General features: G+C 47.9%; 1 protein-coding gene across 2 annotated transcripts; it reads left to right on the forward strand.

Annotated features, from left to right (window-relative positions):
• Positions 1-25,420, forward strand: ltbp1 (latent transforming growth factor beta binding protein 1). 2 transcript variants are annotated; one of them, XM_076046283.1, is made up of 26 exons: positions 1-934; positions 3,401-3,471; positions 5,227-5,548; positions 6,202-6,344; positions 9,076-9,243; positions 12,878-13,096; positions 13,387-13,694; positions 14,184-14,286; positions 14,518-14,577; positions 14,999-15,121; positions 15,694-15,861; positions 17,726-17,875; positions 18,010-18,096; positions 18,511-18,636; positions 18,714-18,836; positions 19,047-19,175; positions 19,761-19,889; positions 20,173-20,307; positions 20,597-20,758; positions 21,057-21,146; positions 21,278-21,406; positions 22,202-22,342; positions 22,517-22,693; positions 23,083-23,235; positions 23,669-23,818; positions 24,338-25,420. In XM_076046283.1, the coding sequence occupies exons 1-26, from the start codon at positions 618-620 to the stop codon at positions 24,508-24,510; spliced, it is 4,056 nt and encodes a 1,351-aa protein (XP_075902398.1). In that variant the 5' UTR covers positions 1-617; the 3' UTR covers positions 24,511-25,420. The 2 variants fall into 2 exon arrangements, with proteins under 2 accessions (XP_075902398.1, XP_075902399.1); XM_076046284.1 differs by lacking the exon at positions 15,694-15,861 and having other exon boundaries at positions 2-934.
• Positions 25,421-25,751: the final 331 nt, after the last annotated feature.

Here is a 25,751-nt window from a genome sequence, read left to right on the forward strand (position 1 = left end):
GCTGCTGACACCGTTCACCTACAACAGGGGGAACTTGAGGAGTTGTCGCTGCGGGATCAAGAGGGATTCTTCCCGGAGGAAGCCACAGCAACAGCAGCAGCAGCAGCCTCCTTAGCCCAGGAACACAGCGGTGAAACCGTTATTTTCCTTCCTCACAGCGACCACCGAGGAATTTATTTTATTTTATGTTTTATTTTAATTTTTTTTTCTTTTTTTTTTTGGAGGGGGGGGCTACATGTGCCGTTTCCTTCCAGACACTGAAATTGAAGCCAGCTTTTCTTGCTTTGGCGGAACGTTAGCTCACTTTCGCCGAGTGCATCGTCCATAACGGGGATTATTGCCGAGAAAGTCGCAGAAGAAGAAAAAGAAGAAGACGAAGAAGAAGAAGAAGAAGAAAAAGAAAAAGAAGACGAAGAAGAAGAAGAAGAAAAAGAAGAAGACGAAGAAGAAGAAAAAGAAAAAGAAGACGAAGAAGAAGAAGAAACTTTTTTTTCTTCGCTTTGCCGAAAGTAACGCAGACTCCTCCCTACGTGGGAAATTAGCACTTTTTAAATTATTATTTTCATTATTATAATTCTCCCCCCCACCCCCAGTTTATTTTCTTGTACAGTGCAGACATGTTTTGGTTGAAACTTAGCTTATTTTTGTTCGGGTGGCTTGTGACAGCGCAGCAGCAGCAGCAGCAGCTCCAGCAGCAGCAGCTCCAGCTCCAGAACTTTCGGAAGCTGCTGCTGCTGCAGCCCGGTCCAGGGGCAGCGGACGGTGGCCTCAGGATCAGCTCCATCTCGACGCGGCGCGGCGCCGCGGGTCGGCCGAGCACTTACAACCTGGAGCTGAATGCCAGCTATGGAGGAGGCCAGGTCCGGACCCGCAGGATGGGGCAGCAGCAGCAGCAGCAGCAGCAGCAGCGAACCGCCACCACCAAGCCGTCCGGGTAAAGAATCCCGAAGAAGTGTCATGATGGAGGAATGCATGCGCCCGTGTGTGTGTGTGTGTGTGTGTGTGTGTGTGTTATAAGGACACACTAGCAGTCAAAAGTTTGTCCACATGCTTCTGATTTCATGCTTTTTCTGTCATTTTCATGACTACTGTGAGCGTTGCAGATCGTCCCTCAGTGCAGCAAAACTGTGAACGAACACATATGGAATATTTATTAAACAACAAAGTGTGAAATAACTCAAATAAGCGGTATATTTTAGATGATCTAGAATAGCCACCCTTCATGTAAAATACATCGAAGTCAACATATTGAGGTATTGAACATTTCTTTCTTTCGCCGCATTGAACCACATGTCTCGGTCATGTTGTTTGATGTGTTCAGTGTGTATCTACAGTGTAGAAAGCAGTCAAGATAAAGAAGAAACAGGTGTGTCCAGACATTTGACTGGTGGTGTGTATTAAATCACAACCCCACCATGCAAGCTCGGGACATGAGTCCAATTTCAAGAAAGCGATGTGGAATCTCCATCTGAAGAATCGCACATAAGAGATAAAACAATGGTTAATGTTAATAATAATGACAACGACAGTAGCACTCAAGCAGTTGTGAGTCCCCAGTGAGCTGCTGCTGATGCTAAGAGGAGTCGACAGTGGGCTCCTGACAGTTTGTGTGGCCTCTCGCTGGGTTGGTTTAAACTGCTTGACCCTGCGATACCGAGCCGTCTAATAATGAAAGAAAAAACCTTGGATCTGAACGCTCTGGTTTTGGTGAGCAGTGGTCCTCGGAGAAGAATCTCTCCCTGGCTGACCCAGTTCTTACCACTGCCATGTCGGTGTGTAGTTGTGCTGTCAGTGAGCCATTGAGAGGCCCAGCTGTGTGGTGTTTAAACTGATCGTTTGACTCCAGATGGAATTAGAGAAGGGAAATGCGTAGAGTTGTTTTTTTTTAATTTTTTTATTATTATGATTCAGTCTCTTAAAATAAACAGAAAAGCTGAAATAAATAACTTCTGCTGAATAAGAAGCACTTAGCAGGTCCACTGGCAGAGAAGCGACCGCGCCACAGAACGCTGTGATCTCCTTCTCTCCTCCTGCTTTGCACTGCCGTCTTTAATTTGTATCACCAAGCTGCTGTTGTGTGCATGGACGTCCGTGTCAAATCAAGCTTAACTGGAACCTGCCAGTGACATCAGTGCAGACAGGAATTATTCACACGTGCAGTATTGAACTAAGATGATAATGAGAGGAGAATCAGTGGGAAGAAGTGGAATGTTTAGAGTTGTGAGCAGAAGTTCCGTGCCGGTTCAGTCATCACAGGAGCAACTTTGCTGACTGTCCTTCAAAATCACGTCGTACCGACGTTGATCAGCTGCAATGCGCTTGTTTCTGTAACCAACCTGTCGTCAGCCACGACCATCACCTTGCGAAGCAGCTCTGCGTCGTCACAGGGATTCACCCAAAAACGCAGACGTTCGCACCGCGAGCTGCGGTTCCTGGTCTCCAAACACCAGGTGCACGTAGGTGGCAGGAGCGAAAGACGGCAGGTGGCTCGGCTGTCACTGAGTCGCAACACATCCAGGATTCCTTCCCGTTGGAAATATCCAGTATCGTAAATCTGGTGTCCAGCCTGAGGGGGGAGCTATTTTAACATCCATCCATCCATTCAGCCGCCTTGCAGTCAGGGTTGCCAGGTTGGTGGAGCCTATCCCAGCTGTCATCAGGTGAAGGGGCGGGGCTCCGCTTGCCATCGGTTGCCAGTTGGTTTCGGTGCCGATGGCACTCACACCCGCAAATAATTCAGATTTCACTTCAGTTCACATCTTGTTTGTGGGACTGTGGGAGGAAGTGGGAGGAGCCGCTGAGATACACCTGAGATACACCTGCAGTGTCATCTGATCTATTCTATGAGACAAAAAAAGATTTGGAAGTTTTTAGGCAGACAGTTTGTTGGATGTTTTTATTATCTTCTCATCGCACTTTGACTGCATTTCCCAGATCTGTTTGGAGCTCAGAGCCTCTTTCTGAAGAAGCCTGTGGAAGAAAAAAGCCTTCCCCTCCCAGATCTGTTCTTAGCAGTGAGCAGCTCTTTCACTGAGAAGGCTGTAAGAAGGAGCTGAGCCGGTCTTCACCTCCTTCTCAGTGACCAAACACTCCCAGATCTCAGCATCTGGGGAGCAAAGGAAGAAGTTGAAGGCGTTTGATGAGGGAAGAATTCGTTGTTTTGAGGGTTAGGGTGTGTGACGCTGCCGTAGTCCAATAGGGACACAGCGTTTCTTGAAACGCAAGCACATCGACATACAATGAGATCCATGCACAACGAGAAATATCAGGACAAAGCACGAAGAGGCGAATAATTCCAACAAAATTCTTTTTAACTGTTCATTTCGCTCCAGACAGAGGAACACCTCGACGATGTGCAAATCTGAACTCACCTTTGTGTCTGTCGCATCTTGACTTTCAGAGTGAATGTGTGCGGAGGGCAGTGCTGCCACGGATGGAGCCAAGCTCAGGGATCGCAGCGCTGCACCAAACGTAAGTCAAGTGTTGCAACGCCCAGGGAGACCAAACAATTAACAAGTTATTAAACCCTGTATGCCGTTTGGCTGAGGGGAGGCAAGGCACTGACAGCTGCCAAGCACCCCAGCACCACTACATACAGCACTGTAGATGATAATGATATTCAAGGTTTAGGGTGTTAGCTTGCTCTGTTCTATTAGCGTCACATCAGCGAGTCTGCGCAGTGTAACAGGTGCTGCAATAATCCATCCAACCTTCACATCAGTCAAGTCTTATTTGTAAAAAAAACAAAAAAATCACGTTAATAGGAAGTAAGTCATAAAACAGCTGTATTTCAACTGTTTTTTTTTTTCAGTGTTTTCAGAGTAATTCCACATTTCACCAATTAGCCCAACACTGAACCAATCAGCACTGGAGACCATGTGTACGCGTGCACAGGAAATACAATGTAAACCCCGGACACAATGGGAGACATTCCTCAGCGTGGAGGCTTGCTGTCATCGCTGCTCCACCGTCTGCAGGCACACATCACAGATGCTTTTTGCCTCTGTTACCGTTGTGCTTTCTGTTGTTTTAAATAGCAAGTGATAAACAAACCAGTACATGCCTTCATATAGTGCATACATAAATACCATAAAGTAGCATTCCTTATCAGTAAAGTGTTCACAGCTCTCTGCTGTTTGCCTCTCTTACAACAGCCAGAGCACAGATTGAAAAGAAACCCAATAGTTTTATAGCCAGTTTACATTGAAAATGGCTGATTGATCTTCACAAATGCACTAATAACAACGGTATTTGCTTTAATATGAGCCAACATAAACGTTAGCATGACTTGCAGCTCATCCACATGTGTTTCTGTCAGTCAGTCTGATGGTGCGGTGCTGAGAACTGGCTCCTCATTCCACATTGGTTAGTCAGAATGCCGCTGGTCATTATGCAACGTCCTATAAAATCCACTATTTATAATCTAATTGACAATATTTAAACCCAGGGGGCTTCTACTGTTTACTCTCTCTGATTTGTGGTCTTCATTTCTGGACTTCCTGGCTGTTTCTGGGTTGCCAGGTCCTGATCACTGGCCTCTGCCTTTCTCAACGGTCTTTTTTAGACAGAGTGAGATGTTGGGAAAAAGTCCTTTTGATAAAACATTGTGAGAAATGTTCTTATTGTATGAAATATGTCTTCAAAACTACGCCTACCTTCTTCTACTGGATGTACCACGGTCATAAGCCTTTTTGAACAGTTTTTTTTTTAAGAATAGAAATGCATTGTTAAAAAGTTTGAGTTCATTCCGGTGGCAGTGAGAAGCAGATCTTCTGTGTTCCGTTCACCTGGAAGTGTGACATCACAGTCGACTTTACGAGACCTCCGGTTGGACGACAAAGCAGGACGGACACAGGTAGCAGTTTCTTTTGTTCTGAGTGATGGACCACCCAGCTGACAGGGGCTCAGCTGATCCTTGCTCCATGTTCATTCACTTTGAGAAACCGCAGCCTGACTCCGTCTCAGTTCTCGCTCCTCTTCTGGTCCAAACTTCTGCTCCAGGTGTGAAAATGACACCGGGAAACGTTTCCATTCATCTCAGTTGAACACACGCGAGTTTGTTCAACTGTGTTCTTCTCTGGTTCCCATTTTTGCACTGTGCAACATGACATCAAGCCACCCGGGAGTTTATTGACCATGCAGGCTAATTTGTTTCCCCATCTGTCTCGCCCTCACTCTCCTCCCTTTCTTCTCTTTCTTTATGCTCCTTGTGAGTTTATCTTTTAGCCAATTGCATACCTCAGTGCCAGAATGGAGGAATGTGCCTCAGGCCTCAGCTGTGTGTCTGCAAGTCTGGCTCCACTGGGAAGGCATGTGAGGAAAAGTCTGTGCATACACCCCCATTTCCTGCCCTGGCTGGGAGTGGACCCAGCGGCGGCGGCGGCGGCGGGCAGCACACGGCGGCCCAGCGGCCCATCCCTCAGCAGATGCCCTCAGACGCCTTTGCCCCCAGCCACTCCTCCAGGAGTGTCGCCCAGATGAAGCTCACCGTCAGGTCCAGCCCCCAGCTCAGCCATCCACACTACATCCAGCAGCACATCCAGCAGCAGTAAGTACTGCCAAGAAAGCTGCATTTCCCTTCACCAAGCATTGTTTGGATTAATCATTTAAAAAAAAAAATCTTTTTATTAAATTTTCAAGAGATAAAACAGACAAACATAACATATTATTTGGCTGACATCACTGCTCAGATTCAAATTTGCACAGGCGAGAGGTTCTGGAGTCATCAGTGTCAGAAAGATAAGATGATGTGGGATAAAGTATCCACTGCCGTGCCAGCAGGATACTCTCACATGTTCAGAGAGAGAAAGCAAAATTGATTTTATTTTTATTTAATTTAATTTATTTATTTATTTTGAACATGAAAGAAAATGAGAAAATAAAAGGGATACAAAAACCAAAACATACGAAAGGGGAAAAAAATAAAGTAGGATAAGTAAACAAACAGCAGTGAAATATACATTAAAATAAAGTTATTCATGTCTGAAAAGGGGTAGGAGGAAGTATAAACTCATGTACCGACCCCTAAACTCAAATAAATATACAAACTTAAGTTTATACAACTAGATGACAGAAAACTGAAAACAAGAAAGACAAATCTAAACCAAAGACAGCTCCAGTTATAAAGTAGTGCTGGAATTCAACTGTCAGAACACTGGAGAAGTTTTATAATTCTATATAAGACATATTTCTTCCCCCCAGGATCCAGGCCATTCAACCAGGTCAGACGCAGCAGTACTACATCAAGCATCCCAAGTACTACCACACACACAGCACACAGCGGCAGACCCAGGTGCAGCCTGACAGGCCCCTCCCACTGACGGCAGGATTCAGCCCCATCCAAGGTGAGGGTGCTCGGCTCCTGTGTGAATGCTCTCAGCTCTGCTCCTCTGCTCCTCTGCTCCTCTTGAACTTCTCTGGAGCGTCTCCACACTGTGCAGAGACGCCGCTGCTCTTCCGCTGACTAGAAGCAGCTGGAGGTTACATTCACTGTGACTGTGGGGCTGTAACAGTGACGGTGGATCAGACACGACGCTCCTCCAGACTCCCTGCACTGGCTGCCCATCAATCTCTGCATTCATTAGAAAAAAGCCTCCGGTTGAAGGCCTTACATGGTCATACACAGCTGTACATTGCTGGCCGCCTCCATTCTGACTCACCCAGTCAGGCTTTTGGCTCATCTGACAGGAATTCACTCGCTGTCCCCTGGACTGACTGCTGCTTTCCAAGCACCTGTGGAGGCTCCACAGTGCACTCACTAAATACTTGTATACTTTTCATAACTTTTCAAACGTTCTTCGGCCTTCGGCTGGAACTGTTTCAACCACTTTTTGTGGTCTCTTGAGTTTTTTCTTTCTATGATTTCGCAGCTTCCTGCTGGATTTTCAGTCAGGTTTTATGATAAATACACACTTTCATAGTCAAGTAAAGTGTTTGTAAATATTTTATTAGACATTTCTAAAGCATTGTTCCTACATTAATACACACTAATGTGTAATTGACACAGTCACATCTTCTTTTTTTTTTAAACTTTATTTGTGTGCACATTTATTCTTTTTTTTAATTGATTTTCTTTATTCATATTTCATAAATATTGGATCAAAGTGAAGGTAACTTTGACCCTAACACACCATATTACCAATGTTTCTAACAATGAAAATCCTCTTTAGTTTAAAAGTAGGACAGTTTAAATGTGAAACAATGTCACTGGTTTGTCTCCATCACACCACACAAAATGCAAAAACAGGCCGTCAACAAACCCTGAGACAGCTAAAGCAGGCTAGCGAGGAGCCCGCGGAGAAGAAGCCCTCAGTGAGCTCAGTGGGTCTGGAGTCCAATCCAGCAGCATTCAGCCTGATGACTCATGACGCATTACCTAGACTGCAACTCATCCTAATGACTCATCTCCCAGAGTGCATTCCTCAGCACTGAACTCTTGTTTTCGTTCATTAGCTCATACATGGTCCCCACTCCAAAAATAACTGAAAACATGTCGTTTGAAAATGAGCAATACATAGAACACAGCGCAGTCTTTGAGGTGGGGACGTCCTCGGGCCTCCCAGTCCAGCCACTGACACCAGCGGTCAACTGTGTGGACTCAGCCTGTGAATGAATGCCTTTTCTTTCATTCTCACGGCTGTTGACATTGCAGCTTCTCACCGAGGGCATCGACGCTGCGTGTGAACACACACGGAGGAAACAATGAAAAGCATATTTAGGCTTATTGAAGGTGTGTTTCTTCAGTGTCTCTCTGCAGTGGAGGAAGTTGTGAAGATTAAAGCAAAAACGAAGGTGCGTCCAAACGTTTGAATGGTAGTGTATGAAATATTAAAAAGCATCAGGAGAAAACAGACTTACAGTAGAATTAAGAGCTCGAAAGTTTTTCATGCAATCTTTCAAGCTGTGTAGTGACAATTAAAATAGTCTTGATTTAAATTCAGTTTTTTTTTTTTTTTTACAGCAATTTATTTTTGAGCCCATTGACTTCCTGCAGCCACACGGGTGGTGGCTGTTGGCCTGACTCCCACTAAATAGGAGTCCCAGGCCATTGAATGTAATGCAATAGTCAGGTGACCGTTGATCTGGTTTTGCTGCGGTGCCGGTGGCAGCAGAGTTCCACTCTGTTCTCAGTGCTCTCCATGATTCCCTCTGTCTCTGCTTGAGGTGCCAGTGTGTCAGGGCATGGATGTTTATTGAAAAGTAGTGGGAGGTCAGAGAGAAACGCGTCAGCTCCTGTCAGCCAGCGTGATGCTATTGCAGTGCTGTGAGTTTGTCCTCCTCCGTCATCCCGTCTTCCTGTCAGTCTGGCTTTTATGAAGGTGTGGAAAGAATTCAGCGGGTGGGGAGACGGCAAGATAAGCCTTTCTCCTCCGACACCTCCACGGGACACCGGGACACTACCTCCTCCTGCTCTGCTCTGCTGTGAAGTCATAGCAAAGGATTGCTGGAGTTTTTTTTTTTTTTTCCCTTTTTTTTTTTTTTTTGTTATTTATTTCAAGTATTTAAGCTTCTCAGCATAGTTTTGTAACCTCAAGTGTAAAGCGTCCAGGAGGGAATGAGAGGAGCGGGGAGCGGAGCAGGCAGAGCAGGCAGCCGGGCTGAAGGTGCCGTTCTTACTATTTGTCTCTTTTGGACTTGAAGCTGGCTTCACTCCTTTGCCAACATCCACCTCTCACAGAGTGGTAATGAAGAGCTGGAAGACATCCGAGACTTTGTTCCTAGACTTTGTTTAATGACTTTTTTCTGTGTCCTAGTTTTTTCTCTCTCTCTCTCTCTCTCTCTGCTGCTGCTGCTGGTTTACAGACGTCGGTGGATTGAGGAGAGCGGCACAAACAGTGTGATAGCCGCGCACAGAGAGACGACGCGTGATCGTTTTTTAAAGTTCTAAATCAGTTTAAAAGTCGTTTTTTTTTTTTTTTAGCCACGGCTTTGACGAGCCGTCGCGGTCTGAGGGTTTTTTTTTTTTTTCTTCTTGCTGTTTTGTCTTTTGAACGATGGATCGGAGGAGAAGAAGAAAAGCCGCCGAGCCGCTCCTCACTGCTCTGCTGTTGGCTTGTGTCATGTTTTGGAGCGCAGTTGGCAACCACACGGGACGGATCAAGGTGGTCTTCACGCCCACCATCTGCAAGCTGACCTGCATGGGAGGCAGATGCCACAACAACTGCAAGCAGGGCAACACCACCACCATCATCAGCGAGAACGGCCGCGCCAGCGACACCCTCACGGCTCCAAACTTCAGAGTCGGTGAGTCGCTCTCTCGCTCTCTCTCTCTCTCGCTCGTCCCGCTCGGCTCCTCCTGATCCCTCTGCTGCAAATTACAGAGGAAGGCGGAGGAGGAGAGGAGGAGGAGGAGGAGAGCCATGTGTCCAAACATGCCCTGGTTCCTCCGCTCTGTCTTTGTCTATTGTGGAGGCTCAACTCCCAGCAGCCCCTGATCTTCCTGTCATCCTCCGCACTTCACACATCCACATGCACATAATGGACACCATAGACATCATGGACATCGTGAACATCTGTCTGGTGGCTGCTGTTTTGTTGGCAAATGACAGCAAATCAGTTTTAATGCGCTGAAACCAACATTGAAATGTTGTAAAACCTTGGTAGAAAGCATTTCTAGACAGTTTTGTCTTCAGTGATTTCATTTGGAATTCACTTTTACATCTGAGGATCTCCGAGTGGCCTGTGGGGAGTTTTTTTCTTCTGCTTTAGTTCAATGTAAACTCATTCAAACATGAGAGGAACCTCTGTGTGTGCTGGTCAATGGTCAACCTGAGGGTTCCAGACGGGACTCTGGGTTTTTGGGGTCACGAGAGGTCGGCTGGTGAAAAGACTCAGTGTGTATAATGTCACATGTACACAGAGCCAGTACACCTGGTACGACCAGGCGGTGTTTATGCATTGTTGAGATTGCAGCCTAGACACGGCTGGTTGGAGGTGGCCTCCACATGAAGGTGCTGCACTGCCTGCTCGTGCACCAGCAAAGTGCCACTTGCGTGGACTTATGTCTGAAAACAAGTTCCCTAAAATGAAGCTCTCGCCAGAGGAGGGAACAAAATAGCATTTATGAGATGGAAGGCGTGTCGTGGTGGGTGTTCCTTCATGTGTTGCCCAGAGCAGGAAGGCTGTGTCTGAACCTGCCTAAGCCCCTACAAGAAGCAGAGTCGCCTCTGGCTCCCACACTGTGGCCAGCCAGCCAGCCAGCCAGCCAGCCAGCCAGCCAGCCAGTCAGTCAGTCAGTCAGCCAGTCAGTCAGTCAGTCAACCAGTCAGTCAGTCAGTCAGTCAGTCAGTCAGTCAACCAGTCATTCAGCCAGTCAGCCAGTCAGTCAGCCAGCCAGCCAGCCAGCCAGTCAGTCAACCAGCCAGTCAACCAGTCAACCAGCCAGTCAGTCAGTCAGTCAGTCAGCCAGCCAGTCAGTCAGTCAGTCCTTCAACCAGTCAGCCAGTCAGTCAGCCAGCCAGTCAGTCAGTCAGTCAACCAGCCAGTCAACCAGCCAGCCAGCCAGCCAGTCAGTCAGTCAGTCAGTCAGTCAGTCAGCCAGTCAATCAGCCAGTCAATCAGCCAGTCAATCAGCCAGCCAGCCAGCCAGTCAGTCAGTCAGTCAACCAGCCAGTCAACCAGCCAGTCAGTCAGCCAGTCAGCCAGTCAACCAGCCAGTCAGTCAGTCAGTCAACCAGCCAGCCAGTCAACCAGTCAACCAGCCAGCCAGTCAACCAGTCAACCAGCAAGCCAGTCAACCAGTCAGCCAGTCAGTCAGCCACTCAACCAGCCAGTCAGTCAGCCAGCCAGTCAGTCAGCCAGTCAACCAGTCAGTCAGTCAGTCAGTCAACCAGCCAGCCACTCAGTCAGTCAGTTAACCAGCCAGTCTGTCAGTCAGTCAGTCAGTCAGTCAGTCAGCCACTCAGTCAGTCAGTCAGTCAGTCAGCCACTCAACCAGCCAGTCAGTCAGCCAGTCAGTCAGCCAGTCAGTCAGTCAGTCAGCCAGTCAGTCAGCCACTCAACCAGCCAGTCAGTCAGCCAGCCAGTCAGTCAGCCAGTCAACCAGTCAGTCAGTCAGTCAGTCAACCAGCCAGCCACTCAGTCAGTCAGTTAACCAGCCAGCCAGCCAGTCAGCCAGTCAACCAGCCAGCCAGTCAGTCAGTCAGTCAGCCAGTCAACCAGCCAGTCAGTCAGCCAGCCAGTCAGTCAGTCAGTCAGTCAACCAGCCAGCCACTCAGTCAGTCAGTCAGCCAGTCAACCAGCCAGTCAGTCAGCCAGCCAGTCAGTCAGTCAGTCAGTCAACCAGCCAGTCAGTCAGCCAGCCAGTCAGTCAGTCAGTCAGTCAACCAGCCAGCCACTCAGTCAGTCAGTCAGCCAGTCAACCAGCCAGTCAGTCAGCCAGCCAGTCAGTCAGTCAGTCAGTCAACCAGCCAGTCAGTCAGCCAGCCAGTCAGTCAGTCAGTCAGTCAACCAGCCAGCCAGTCAGTCAGTCAGTCAGCCAGTCAACCAGCCAGTCAGTCAGCCAGCCAGTCAGTCAGTCAGTCAGTCAGTCAGTCAACCAGCCAGCCACTCAGTCAGTCAGTTAACCAGCCAGTCAGTCAGTCAGTCAATCAGTTAACCAGCCAGTCAGTCAGTCAGTCAGTCAGTCAGTCAACCAGTCAGTTAACCAGCCAGCCACTCAGTCAGTCAACCAGCCAGCCAGCCAGCCAGCCAGTCAGTCAGTCAACCAGCCAGCCAGTCAGTCAGTCAGTCAGTCAACCAGCCAGCCAGTCAGTCAGTCAGTTAACCAGTCAGTCAGTCAACCAGCCAGCCAGTCAGTCAGTCAGTCAGTTAACCAGTCAGTCAGTCAACCAGCCAGCCAGTCAGTCAGTCAGTCAGTCAACCAGCCAGCCAGTCAGTCAGATAGCCAGCCAGCCAGTCAGTCAGTCAGTCAGTCAGTCAACCAGCCAGCCAGTCAGTCAGTCAGTCAGTCAGTCAGTCAACCAGCCAGCCAGTCAGTCAGATAGCCAGCCAGCCAGTCAGTCAGTCAGTCAGTCAACCAGCCAGCCAGTCAGTCAGTCAGTCAGTCAACCAGCCAGCCAGTCAGTCAGATAGCCAGCCAGCCAGAAGCAGAGAAGACGGTGAATTCCTCTCTTACTCAGCTGAGCAGAATTAGTCCCACTTCACTGACACCCACTCGCATTCTCTGAGGACTGCGCATGCTGCCCCCCCCCCTCCTACAGGCTGCAGTCACTTCTTACCGGAACTCTTTGAATGCTGTTGTTGTGCCAGACTGATGAAAGATTCCGCTGCTCCAGTCTGTTCTGTTGGCCGGCTCTGCCTGCTCCTGGCTCTGCTCAGCAGGAGAAAGTGTGTTGGGCTTTTCTTCTTTTTTTTTTTTTGTATTTTGATGAAGGTATCGTCAAAATACATCGAACACAACCAACACAACCAACACACACACAATGAACTCAAACTGGTAACTTGAGCAGGGTGCCTGCTAGCCGATGGATCCCACTGCCACTCATACATCCACAACACAATCAACAAGTCCAACAAGTTCAGAAGAGGTCGTTGAACTGCTTTGTTTACACTGCGTGACTTATGAGTTGCTTCCATCGTGATTGATTTCACCTTTGGTTTTGTTTTTCTTCCCCTCTTATCTGGGATGTTGAGTACCAGTGTGTGTGTGTGTGTGTGTGTGTGTGTGTGCATATCAAAAATACTTGAATAATAATAAAAAAAAGTTCAAAAGAGACGGACATAAAGTAGCAATAAATCATGGGAGCAGACAACACTTCCAAAATACACACAATAAAGTCCAACACCCCCAAAATGTTTTCGCTACATTGCGAAATTTCTTTATTTATTTTTTTACTGGCAAGTTGATGTGGAGACCTTCTTCTCCCCCCCCCCGCAGTTGTTTGCCACCTGCCGTGTGTGAATGGTGGCAAGTGCAGTTCAAGGGACAAGTGCCACTGTCCACCCAGCTTCACCGGCAAGTTCTGCCAGATGCCAGTTCACAGCGGCCAGCAGCAGCAGCAGCAGCAGCAGCAGCAGCAGTCTGGTGGCTACACTCAGACTCAGGTCCACTCCAAACACACGCTGCCCCTCACCTACAGCCACAGCCAGAACCCCGGTGAGTCGGTCCGACCCAGGCAGACGCAGCCAAACTGTCAGGACTCCATCTGGAATGTCCACGTTTGCTTTTACTTCCTCATTCCAAGTTGGTGTCGTAACAATGGATTCAAGTTGTCTTTGTAAATTCTGCTTGACTGGAAATTTTGCCTCTTCACTGTAATATTTCAGTAACCATCCTTCAGGTCCAGACGGCTAGAAATGTGTAGAAAAATCAGCAAGTAAAAGCAACCGTGTCAAAATGTGACATCACACCAGGCCCGGTCAAAGCCGTCTCCGTGTTTTCCCCAGCGTTCAGCCCCAACATCGTCAACGTCCACGTCAATCATCCTCCGGAGGCCTCGGTCCAGGTCCACCAGGTGTCTCAGCTGGACAACTACCGCGGCAACGGCCAGCAGCAGGCAGGAGGCTCCCAGCAGATGAGCTCGTCCTCGTCCAACAGCTACAGCTACCACCACACGGAGAGCAGCCAGAAGATCCAGCACAGCTACAACATCGTCTTCCCCGGCCAGAACGGCTACCACACCGCCCAGTACCAGCAGCCAGTCAGCTCCAAAGACAGACTGGGCCGCTGCTTCCAGGAGACCGCAGGAGTTCAGGTACCTGAAGTCACACAGATACATACAGGTACTGCCCAGAACATTAGAATCTCCTGAACAGGCTGTTATATTTCTGCAATTCAACTTCAAAGGTGAATGTGACATATTATATAAAGGAACAATATGCAAATCAATATATTTCAGGTTTTTATTTCTTTGGATTTTGCTGATCAGGTCTGGCAGCTTAAAAAAAACCCTCAAATTTTATAATAATGTTCTGAGTTTGTGGGTTTGTGGTTTTAATAAGATGAAAACCTTCATCAGCAAAGTGACAACAAGGAACTGCTTGAGATGTCAGTTTATGTGGAATGGCTCAATAACATGTGTTGCTTTCATCTTTGATGTTAAATTGCCAAAATAAAACAACTTTTACTTGATATTCTAATTGTTCGGGTAGTACCCTGTATATGTGTGTATATATATATATATATTTATGTTTGCCAGCTACCTTTTCATTCTTTGTCACTGCTGACCTGCGTTGTGTTCCAGTGTGGCAAGGCTCTGCCGGGCCTCACCAAGCAGGAACAGTGCTGCGGCTCCATTGGGACGTCGTGGGGTTTCCACAAGTGCCAGAAATGTCCCAATAAACCATGTAAGTGTGGCTGCTTACAATAAATGAACAGATAGAAAGCTGTTCTGGCCTGAAGCCTTGGATAGATTTCTGAAATGATGGTGGTGTGATAGGTGCCTGTACAGTAACTACATACAATTTGACCGGTGTCTGCTGCGGTGACTCACACTGGGTTGCATTTCATTTGGTCGTATTGTCTTTGACTGTATTTCCTGTTGTGTTTTTTCCATGCGACCGTGTCCCCGTGTCCAGCCATCCCATTGGTCGACTGTCCTCAGGGTTACAAAAGAGTCAACGCTTCCCACTGCCAAGGTGAGATCTTCTGCTTCGGTCTCCTGCCAAGCTTGCGGCAACATCTGAGCAACAACCATTGATAGATAGATAGATAGATAGATAGATAGATAGATAGATAGATAGATAGATGGATAGATAGACTTTATTGATCCCCTTGGGATGACTCCCAGTTCAACAGGGAGGTTTGAAAGAATCCCTCGCAGTAGCAGCAGTTTGGTAACAGCGCCCTCTGCTGAGTTCAGATGTGTTCAGGCTTGGGTATTGGCTCATAGCAATGATGATCTGTGAGGATATCAGCACAAGTCATACATATTACTTTTCATTTTGTTGTGTGGAGTTGCATAAAACGATCCATCTGTTTCTCTGCAGTGCAGTTATGTTAAATTCAATGTGTGTGTTTGTTGTGTTTGTTGTGTTTGTGTGTTTTGTCGCCCTGCAGATGTGGATGAGTGCCAGATCCACGGTGTGTGTCTGAATGGAAGGTGTCTCAACACCATCGGCAGCTTCAGATGTTTGTGCAACTCGGGCTTCATGCCCGACCCCAGCCTCACCTCCTGCATCTGTGAGTCACACAGTCAGCCCCTGACCTTTGACCTCCAGCCAACAGCCAAGCTGCACCGAGCATCTCTCGGAAGCAGTCGTTGTAGTCAGTGTGACGTCGGTGTTATCATCTCTGGTTGTGCAGCTCTTCATGTTTGATTCCATGATCTGTTAGGATTGGTTTGGATTGTTGAGCGTGAGGATGAGAGTCCCTGAGCCAGCCGGTCAGAAGTGTTCTGCATGCCGTCTCCACAGCATCACCGTAGTGCATGAAGTCAGCATGAAAATGGATTTTTCATGTGTCGCGTTCTCTGTTTATTGTTGTACATGTCAGTGTGTTCCCACGTAGCCGTCAGTGTTTGAACCAGTGGTTTATCTCACCTGTCTGACCATGTATTCCATTGACTGGGTAAAGGAAGTTGCTTTTGGTGAAGGGGACCTCTTTATTTCCTCTCTCTGCCCTCTCTTTTTGTCTCCTCCTCCTCCTCCTCCTCCTCCACTGCGGCGCTCCTCCTCCTCCTCCTCCTCCGCCTCCTCCTCCTCTGCCTCCCTGCTCCTCGTCTCTGTCCTCGTCCTGCGCCTCGTCCACCTCAGCCGGCTCTCGTGCCATCCCAGAGGAGAAGGGCGCTTGCTTCCGCTTGGTGGGCTCAGGGAGGCAGTGTTTGCACCCAGTGTCTGCCCAGCTAAGCAAGCAGCTTTGTTGCTGCAGTGTTGGCAAAGCCTGGGGTCCTCACTGTGACAAATGCCCCCCTCAAGGAACAGGTAAGCCCCTCAGCCTGGTCAGATGTTTGATCATTATGATACGTTAGCTCACAGTGTCAAAAAGAATGCTCCTCAGTGGTGTTCAGTTTAGCTCGGCTGTGGAAATCAGCTGTAAAAGAAGAGAAAATATAGAGAAAATATAGAGTGGAATGAATAAAGTGACAATGAATCTGCTGTGAAGTGAAAAGTCGCCGGTGTCTGTAGCAGAAACCAAGGCTCCGCTTCAGCTTCTGCAAACCTCAGCACAGTCAGCAGCAGTAGAATTACGTCTGGATCTAATGCGCCCATGGTGTCAGTCGCACACTTTGAGAAATGATTTGCATATTGTAAATTGATTTCTGCATTACCGTCCATCACATGTTATACACACAATATAGCATTTGTCACTCACAACTGCTGACTGCTGACTCCGAGCTGCAGGTCACTCTGTGCATGTTTGAAGACAATGATTGAAATGATTCCTTTTGTCTTTAGACAATCAGAATATGTTGTCAACAGGTTGAATGGCCAAAGTATAAATCCTGATTCTTACTGACCTTTGCTTTGACCTCTGCTGCATGTTTCTCCTGCTCCTCATCTGATTGCATTGCCCTGAAATCTCTCTCGTGCAGTTTGTATGCTGCCCCTTTCTATTTATTACGAATGATTTCCCGCAAGCCTCTGTACCTGTGCATGAACTCTGCCAACCTGCATCTGCGTAGCATGGAGCGTCAGAAGCACAGGAGGGGAGGGGAGGGGAGGGGAGGGGAGGGATGACTAACACCACTGACTGGAGGGCCTTTATGTTGTGGTGCACTTTGTTTTGAAAGGGTCTTGAACTGTGCAGTTACCTGAGGTGTTGTGAAGTGTGTCGTCATGTTTTTCCCCCCTCTGTGTCTCTCTGAGTTGTTGTCTCCACAGTCTTTCCTTCCACCACTCACTGTCCAACTGACACACTGACTGAATGACTGAGGGTTGAAAACCTCTGCTTGGACACAAAGACAACAAAACACATTTTACTCTCCTGTTTTGTTGTGTTTTTTTTTTTTGAAACTGCACTGAGTCATGCTTTGCATTTTAACCAGCTGTACCTCTCTGCTGGGTCTGTAAGGTCGAGGTGTGATGGCTTCATGATAACATAGAGACACTTTTCACATCTGAGTTCACCACTGAAGCAGGGTGCTTAGTTTAAGAAGAAGAAGAAGAAGAAGAAGAAGAAGAACCTTTATTGATCCCACGATGGGGAAATTTGCATAATTACAGCAACAACAAAAGAGAAAAAAGAAATTGGCTGCAGTGCAAAAGGTCAAGAATTATATGAACTGAATATAGAGAGAAAAATAAAATATTTGTAAGTATGTACAGAAAAAAAAGCAAGATAAAAAGCAGGATATTTACATCTTCAACGTTTGTGCTACATACTCTGCTAAGTGGTTTCTATTGCAATCTACATGAGAAATACTACACCAGCCAACCAGCCACTGGCACATTCAATTCAATTCAATTCAATTCAGCTTCATTTGGTCGTCACAGATTTGTAGAGCCGAGCTGGGAGGCAAAGAATAATAATGAAGATGGCGGTGAATAAACATCAACACAATACTGAGCAACAGCAACAAGAACAGGACAGAACAATAGTCGCTCGTGCTAGAAGATGCTATTACACATGGTGTCATTACTATGTCAGTAGTCATTGTGACGGCAGGTGTTGGGCAGCTGATGCAAGTGGCTGCAGCCACTGATCCAGGGTCAGCAGCTCCAGGTAGGAGGAGCTGCTGATGCAGAGCAACCAGGGACTGAAGTGCTGAACACATCCCAGACTGGGAGCTGAGGGTCTTTGGTAGCATCTAACTGTGTAACACAACCCCCCCCCCCTGCTCTCCAGCTCTGTTCAAGGAGATCTGCCCAGGTGGGATGGGCTACACCGTCCTGCCCAACCCTCCTGCCAACAGGCCGGCCGCCACCTCCCAGGAGCCCGTGGACCTGCAGCCCCCCCGCCTGCTGCCCACAGCAGCTCGACCAGTGGAGGCTTTTGGTAAAGCTGCAGGCACCACAGCTGGTCGCACCACCGCTGTGGAAACACCTGACCTCAGCCACTCAGGAAGGTGTGGAGGAATGATGAAGACTCCGACTGAATGTCTGCTGTGTGTGTGTGTTTGCTTTTGCTAGAGGTCGTTGAGAGAAGCTCTCCGCCTGCACCAGTGGAGGTCTTCCCATCCAACGCAGGCCAGGACATCGGCCCCACTCAGGCAGCTGGTAAAAGCCAATCACTCAGTGTTTGAAATGAAAGATAAGAAATGGAGTCAAACTTTTAACTTCCACCAATAATCTTTCCTTCTTTCTTCTTCTTCTTTGTTCCTTTCTCTACTCACCACAGAGAGTCCTTCACCTTCCTTCTGCCTCCTCTTCTCTCTCACCACACAACTCTCTCACTCTAGTCATGAACCTCCTCCACACCTCCTTCTTGACAGCTTGGATATTTTCAGCTGCTCAAACCGTCTCAGTCTGTCCTCTCTGGCCAGAGAGAAGCTCAGCCTCCTCTCTCCGCCACCTCCAGCTCTGCCTCCTGTCTTTTCCTCAGTGCACCCACATGTTGTTACACACATGAACCAGGTTATTATGCTCCCTCTTCTGTCTTTCTCCTGACTTGTCTCTGTGTTTCCTGCTCAGAGGTGGACGAGTGCCAGATCAGCCCTTACATCTGTGGCCAGGGAGTGTGTTACAACACAGCCGAGGGCTACACCTGCCACTGTGATGAAGGATACCGACTGGATGAAGCCCAGAGCACCTGCATAGGTCAGAACCAGTCCACAGAATGGAGCTCGTCTGCAGTCAAACCCTAAACGGCCTAAACGAGTGCTTGTGTGATGCAGATGCGGATGAATGCCAGGACGCGCAGCTCTGCAGCAGAGGCCACTGTCACAACACCGAAGGCTCGTTCAGCTGTCAGTGTGCAGCAGGATTCAGAGTGTCTTCGTCTGGAGACCAATGTGAAGGTCAGATGTGCTTTGCTTTCTTATTTCAACACTGCCTCTCCGCTCGCTTCCTCCTACAAACCAAAGACAATCACACTTGACTCAACGTCAGCTCCCGGTGGTGCGACTGCGAGTGTTTCTCTCTCCGTGGCCATGAGATGATCTCCTAACCTGCACACTGAAAACGTGCAAGACACCTCCACCGCTCACTGACTGTGTGTTTTCTCCCAGATGTGGATGAATGTTCAGATGAGGCGAACCTGTGCTCGCCCCATGGCCAGTGTTCCAACACGGAGGGATCCTACCAGTGCGTGTGCGACAGCGGCTTCACTGCCAACCTGGACACTCCCACCTGCGATGGTGAGACAACGTTCCAGAGAAAAAACACCTCCAGAGTTTTTCCAGATATACATTTTACTGACGTCTGGACATGCAGGTTAGGAGACGTAGAGGAAAAGGAAAAGAATCAATCAATCAATCAATCAATGATTTTGATTGAAATCATTGAGCGTCAGTGAGGTGCACAAAGCAGCAGTGAGAGCAGCGATGCTTGAGGGTTTAAAGCAGCAGCAGGAGGGTCCTGGGAGCCCACAGGTTGAGGAGCACTGCTTTAGAGACAGAGGCTGTGAGGAGAAGACAGGAGCCAGAGGTGCAGCTCGCTCAGGTTAAATGCTGAGCTGCTCTGTGGGAGGTAGAAGATCAGGAATTAAGATGTCAGAGACACAGAGAAATGCAGAGACGCCAGACTGAGATGGTGTGGGCGTGTCCGGAGGAGCGACGAGTGCATCGGTGGAAGAGGTCACTGAGGTCAGAACTGTCAGGACGGAGACTTGGAGCAGAATCAAAAAAGAACCTTGAAGGGGAAATACACCAAAAATGTCCACACATCTCTGAGTTGATAGAATGCCCTCTCTCTCTAATGTCCATCTCTGTGTTTTCAACCAGATATTGACGAGTGTGGCCTCAATGAGACACTGTGTGGCGCTCACGGTTACTGTGAGAACAGGCTGGGCTCCTTCCGATGCCTCTGTGACCCGGGCTACCAGGAGGCCCAGGACAGCCAGCACTGTGTGGGCAAGTACTGCAACCTCTGACCATAGTTCTGGAGCGCTAAGAGCTTCAGGACGCTGAGCTGTTGACTGCTAGGGGAGATGGCTGTAGATGTGTGTGCAGGTTTTATCACATTATTACACTTATATATTATGATTAGAATTATTATCATCATCATCATCATTATTGTTATCATTATTATCATTATTGTTGTTATTATTATCATTATCATCATGATCATTATTATTATTATCATTATTGTTATTATTATTATGATTGATTATTGTGTGCTCTTTCTTCTGCACAGATGTGAATGAGTGTGAGCTGAGCAGTGTGTGTGGGGAGGCCCAGTGTGTGAACGTGGGCGGCTCCTTCTTCTGCACGTGTCCAAGCGGCCAGAACTACAATGTTCAGGCAGAAAAGTGTGAGCCCACCCCCACAGGTGACCCCCCCCCCACCCCCCCCCACCCTCCCGCTCAATACAACTACTAATATTATAATTAATAACAGCACTTATAAGCACTTTTCAAAAGCAGGATTTTTCTGTGGTGTTGCTCTTGAAGTTCTGTAGCAACGTAACCCTGATTTATTGAAGGTTTGTTTGTTCACCTAAAGGACATTTTGAGATGAGAAGCAAAATATTTGGGATGTAATTGTTGTGCTTCTTGACCCGAAGCCCCTGCTGTGCTGTGCGTTTCTTGTTTTTAATATTCCTCTCTTGGTCCTTTCAGCGCCGCCGGTGGAGCGTAAGGAGTGCTACTATAATCTGAACGATGAGAACCTGTGCGAGAGTGTGCTCACCAGCCATGTCACCCTGCAGGAGTGCTGCTGCACACTGGGAGCTGGCTGGGGTGACAACTGTGAGGTTCATCCCTGCCCCGTCAATGGTACAGGTGGGTGGAGCCCAGTCACTGAGTTCTGAGTGGGTCTGAACACTGACCTGTCAGCCACTCACACACCTCGCTGCAGGTCACTGGGGGTCTTCACTCTATCACATACATGTGCTTCCAGGGTCAGAGGTCAACGACATGCAGAACCTTTTTCTTTCTTTGCTCTGTCCCTCAGCGATGGGAGTGTGACCTTGTCTTGTCCTTCAGATATCAACATCAATGCCTCCGTTTGAATTCTGGTCTGCTCGGAGGTCCCTCGGTGATGTTTAACCTGCACATCTCCACCTCTGTCCTCTCTCAGACCAGTTCAAGCAGATGTGTCCCTCTGGGAAGGGCTATGTCCTCAGTGGAGATGCCACCTATGAGGAGCTGACAGCTGAGAGCTACAGAGGTAGGAGGCCTTCCTGCTGCATGCACCCCAACCCCAACCCCAACCCTAACCCAGCTGGACGCTCGCTCTGCGGCAAAGCCGAAGCTCTGATTGGCTGATGAAGCTCTCGTGACGTCTCCTCCTCCCCTCAGATGCAGATGAGTGCACTCTGTTTGGTGACGAGGTGTGCAAGGGAGGCTTCTGTCGCAACACTGCGGGCAGCTACGAGTGCTACTGTCAGGATGGACACATTTATGACCTGGCCAAACTGGAGTGCACAGGTCAGTCACAGCACACCTGCTCCTGTCTCTTTCTCGCGACAGAGGCATACATGTATGTATGTGTGTATAAATATATATATATATATTTATACATTTATTCATTTATTTATATTTATGCCATCGACACTCTTTGCTGAAAAAAGGGAAGAGAACAAATCTTTGTTCATGTCATCTTTTCCATATTTGATTTTTTTCCTTTAATACAAAACTAGGATGGTAACACAACAGCTGCTCCATGCGTGGAGGTCTTCACGTAGTGGAACTGAACTGAATTTGTGAGCCTGGAGGGACAGCTCAGGGCTTCTGCCCTTTTCTATCCATCGTTGGTGGAGCTTGGTGGTGGGCGGAGAGAGGGGTCGGAGGGGCGGGACAGTGGTAGGAGGTGATGACGTTTCAGGGCCAAGGCAGGAAGTTGGGAGGAAGAAGAAAGGGGGGAGGGGGTAAAGATATAGAGGCGAGGAAGAGAGAAAAGACAGAGCAGAGAGAGAGAGAGAGAGAGAGAGAGAAAAAAAAGGGGGGGGGGCATTTTGGCGGGTGGGAGACTTTGTCATCTGGAAGATGTGCGACAGGGGAGTATTGGTGGTCTTTATGTAGCGCACAGAGTCCAACTGTGTGTCTCACTGGTTAGTAACAACAGCTCTTGGTTGGAGTTTGGCTGCATTCGGAGGACCTCTGTGAAGACCGCGTCAAGAGTTTCCTTGCGTGTGCTCCAGAATCCATGCCCGTGCTGCTTTGACCCGACGGCACCAGAAGTCAACGTGACTGAATTGTGGCAACTCTGTTGTTTCCTGGCAGACACCGACGAGTGTGTGGATGAGTCGCTGTGTGTCGGCGGACAGTGCGTGAACACCGACGGCTCCTACGTGTGCTTCTGCACACATCCCATGGTGCTGGACCCCAGCAGTAACCACTGTGTCTTCTTCCCAGAGGTGCTCGGTAAGAGCGGCAACCAACACGCAGGTCTTCAACATCTGCAGCCAAACGTACAGTCAAGCTGTTGTTATCCAATGGCTTTCCTCCGCTGGTTCTATGGGGAGCCCAGATCCTCCTCCTCCTCCTCCTCCTCCTCCTTCCTCTGTAACGTCTCTGTGCTCCTCTCTGCATGTGCAGAAGAAGATGAGGACGATGCCTCCGACTACCAGGGCATCTGCTGGCAGTCTGTGGGAGAGGAGATGATGTGCACCCGACCTCTGGTCCTGGACAGGAAGTTCACCTTCACCGAGTGCTGCTGCTTGTATGGAGAGGCCTGGGGGATGAAGTGCGCCATGTGTCCCCCCAGAAACTCTGGTACTTCACACACGCACACACACACACACACACACACACACACACACACACACACACACACACACACCAGTCTCTGCCGTCACAGACCAGCAGCTGCAGTGCCTGGTTCCACCACACCAGTCAATATGTTTTATATTCTATGAGTCAGCGGTCATAACCGTTGTTTTCCTGGTACTGACGTACACACACACACACACACACACACACACACACACACACACACACACGTCGCAAAATGTTTTATTTTCTCTCATGTTCTTTGGAAAACAAAAGCTCCAAACCTGTTGGAGTTGATGCCTGAGCAGTTGTATTCAACGGTTTGCCTCAGTGACTCTTTGGTCATAACTGTGTTGCATATGTGTAAAGTGCTCTCTTGGTCTCTGCCTCAGCGTATTTTGCAGAGATGTGCAACTTGAGTGTTGGCGACAGCAGGCGGCCGTACGGCCGCGACGCCCTGAACGCCTCGCCGACTCACCGCCACCAGGTGGACTCCCAGCCCAGTGAGCATCAGGGCAGGGTGGACATTTATGACACCAGGCAACGTGAGTCGCATTCTCTCTTTGTATAATTTATATCGCGGAGTAACGGAAGTCGGCCTTCAGGGTTTCATCCTGATTGACCGATTGCTCGTTCATGTTATTGAAGATTTTGAGGTGTGGTTGGAGTGTTTCAGTCAAAAGTGAGTTTGTGTCAAGTGTTTGTTCAGCCACCTTCTGGAACGTTGAGCAGTAGAAGCACGAGAATAGAACACATGTACTTTATTGATCCCACACTGGGAAACGACTCCGTTGCAACAGCAAAAACAATACAAAAAAATAAATAAACTGTGCAGTAATGACAAGAAGGAGTGGAGTGAATCTCCAATATGTACAGCACATTTACAAACGACAGCAAGATGTGCAATGGCAGCGATGAGCAGAGTATTTATTATTATTTCACGCGTTGTGACTGCGCTCTCTGTGTTTGCCGCGTCAGACGGACACGAGGCCTTCGAGGGCCTGCAGGCCGAGGAGTGCGGCATCCTCAACGGCTGCGAGAACGGCCGCTGCGTGCGCGTGCAGGAGGGCTACACCTGCGACTGCTTCGACGGCTTCACCCTGGACCTGGCCCGCATGGCCTGCGTCGGTACGACAGCGCCACCCGTGGGAAGACATAAAGAGAGGGGCTTTCGTGGCTATGAAAGAGGATCAGGGCCACGAGGAGAGAAAAATGATATGAGAGTTTTCACTTGGAGTTTTTTTTTTTGAAGTTGAAATTTGTGTTGAAATAAAGTCCAGTTTTTGGGTGAAAAATTGATTGATGTAAAAAAAAAGACGAAATTTCGTGAATAAAGTCGAGGCAAATAAAGTGGAACCAGGTGGAAACAGGTGTGTCTTGCACGCAGAGCCTTTCCACTTCGTTCTCAACACTTTGACCTCTCAGTTCACGCTGACATTCATTGCAAAATGTCGATTTTACTCACGAAATTTTGTCTTTTTTTTACGTCAACTTTGTTCTCGAAAGTTCGACTTTAATCTCCAAATTTCAACTTCAGTCTTGAATTGGAAACTTGGGGGGGAAAAAAAAAAAATTCTATCTTAATTTTTTTTTTCTCTCTCTCTTCTTGTGGCCCTCATCCTCCTCCGTCTTCGTCTCCCCCTGCAGATGTGAACGAATGCTCGGAGCTCAACAATCGCATGGTGCTGTGCAAGAACGCAGAGTGCATCAACACGCTGGGCTCCTACCGCTGCGTCTGCCTGCCGGGCTTCACCTCTGCGCGAGACAACTACTGCGTGGAGGCGTCGACGACGGAGCAGAGCTCAGCCCGGCCGCACTGAGCCTGCGGCTGCACCGCAGCCACCAGGGGGCGCAGCGGCCGCCGCACAGACTTTGGACGACTTCGCGTCCGCTGTCAGTCTTCAGCACTTCCTGCTTGACTTGTCTGATTCTGTCGGAGCCTCCGAGACTGGTCCCGAAGGTGCCGAACCCGTCCAGGCCAGCGGCGACCCGAAGCAGAGGACGGAGATCGGATCATAAGAGACGGATGGTGGGTCACCGCAACTGTAAGGAAAAAAAAAACAACAGGAAACATCTGCAGTACCTTTACGATAACAATACAAACTGTTTCTGATCCAACCTCTGAATGTCAACTTTGAATTTTCCACCTACATATTTCTTATTCTACACCTATAGTCTGAAAGAGATGCGCAGCACGGCTGCTTGCAGTTGTACTTTTTGTACTCCGTCTTTACTACACTATGGATTTGTTTTTGTTTTTTTTTTTAAATCGCAGTACTCCTGTTGTAATATATTTGTTCAGTTGTTTTTAAAACAAAATCACTTTTAAGATTATTGTCAATTACACGCAATATTCATGCAAAATTTGCTGAAATAAAACATTTTATATGTTTTTTTGTTTTTTTTACTGGCACATATTTACATATTTGTATTGTTTTGTCACTGTTGTATGTTATTAAATATTATTATTATGAATCATTACTGCAAGCATGTTTGTCACAACAGAACTTATTGTACCAACATTTTGAAATTTAAAAAGACACCTGCATCCTCCCAGCTTTGCCTCCAGCATGGTTATTGCTAAATATTATTATTACAATTATTTTTGTGGGGATTTTACCAAATCGTCCTGTTCAGGACTCATTTAAAGGTCCCATATCGCGACAATGCAGCTTCCTGTTTTGTGTTTATGTGGTTTTTGAGGTGTAAAATAAAGCTGCTAGAATTTGATGCCGTTTCCTTCTGTTTAGATCCACCTCCCACCACTCTGTCTGTCTGTCTGTCTGTCTATCTGTCCATCTATCTATCTGTCTGTATCCATCTATCTGTCTATCTGTCTGTCCATCTATCTATCTGTCTGTCTGTCTGTCCATCTATCTATCTGTCTGTATCTATCTATCTGTCTGTCTGTCTGTCTGTCTGTCCATCTATCTAACAATGACGAACCTTGAAATGTCTCCACTTGCATATTTTGGCAACATTAATCTGCAAGTGTTCCACACATCTTTTACCACAACTGCTGCATTTTCATCTCATAGAAATTCAGTATTTTCAAGTGAAA

The sequence above is a fragment of the Nelusetta ayraudi genome, unplaced genomic scaffold (assembly GCF_046127955.1).
Source record: "Nelusetta ayraudi isolate G7.1 ecotype Tasmania unplaced genomic scaffold, CSIRO-AGI_Nayr_v1 ptg000089l, whole genome shotgun sequence".
Classification (NCBI taxonomy): domain Eukaryota; kingdom Metazoa; phylum Chordata; class Actinopteri; order Tetraodontiformes; family Monacanthidae; genus Nelusetta; species Nelusetta ayraudi.

Bases quoted from the DNA above. Each gene is read 5' to 3' on its own strand.
- ltbp1 (XM_076046283.1), top strand. From the start codon at position 618: ATGTTTTGGTTGAAACTTAGCTTATTTTTGTTCGGGTGGCTTGTGACA. The intron at 21,407-22,201 runs GTCAGTCACAGC...GTTTCCTGGCAG, and splicing joins GGCCAAACTGGAGTGCACAG to ACACCGACGAGTGTGTGGAT. The intron at 23,819-24,337 runs GTACGACAGCGC...CTCCCCCTGCAG, and splicing joins GGCCCGCATGGCCTGCGTCG to ATGTGAACGAATGCTCGGAG.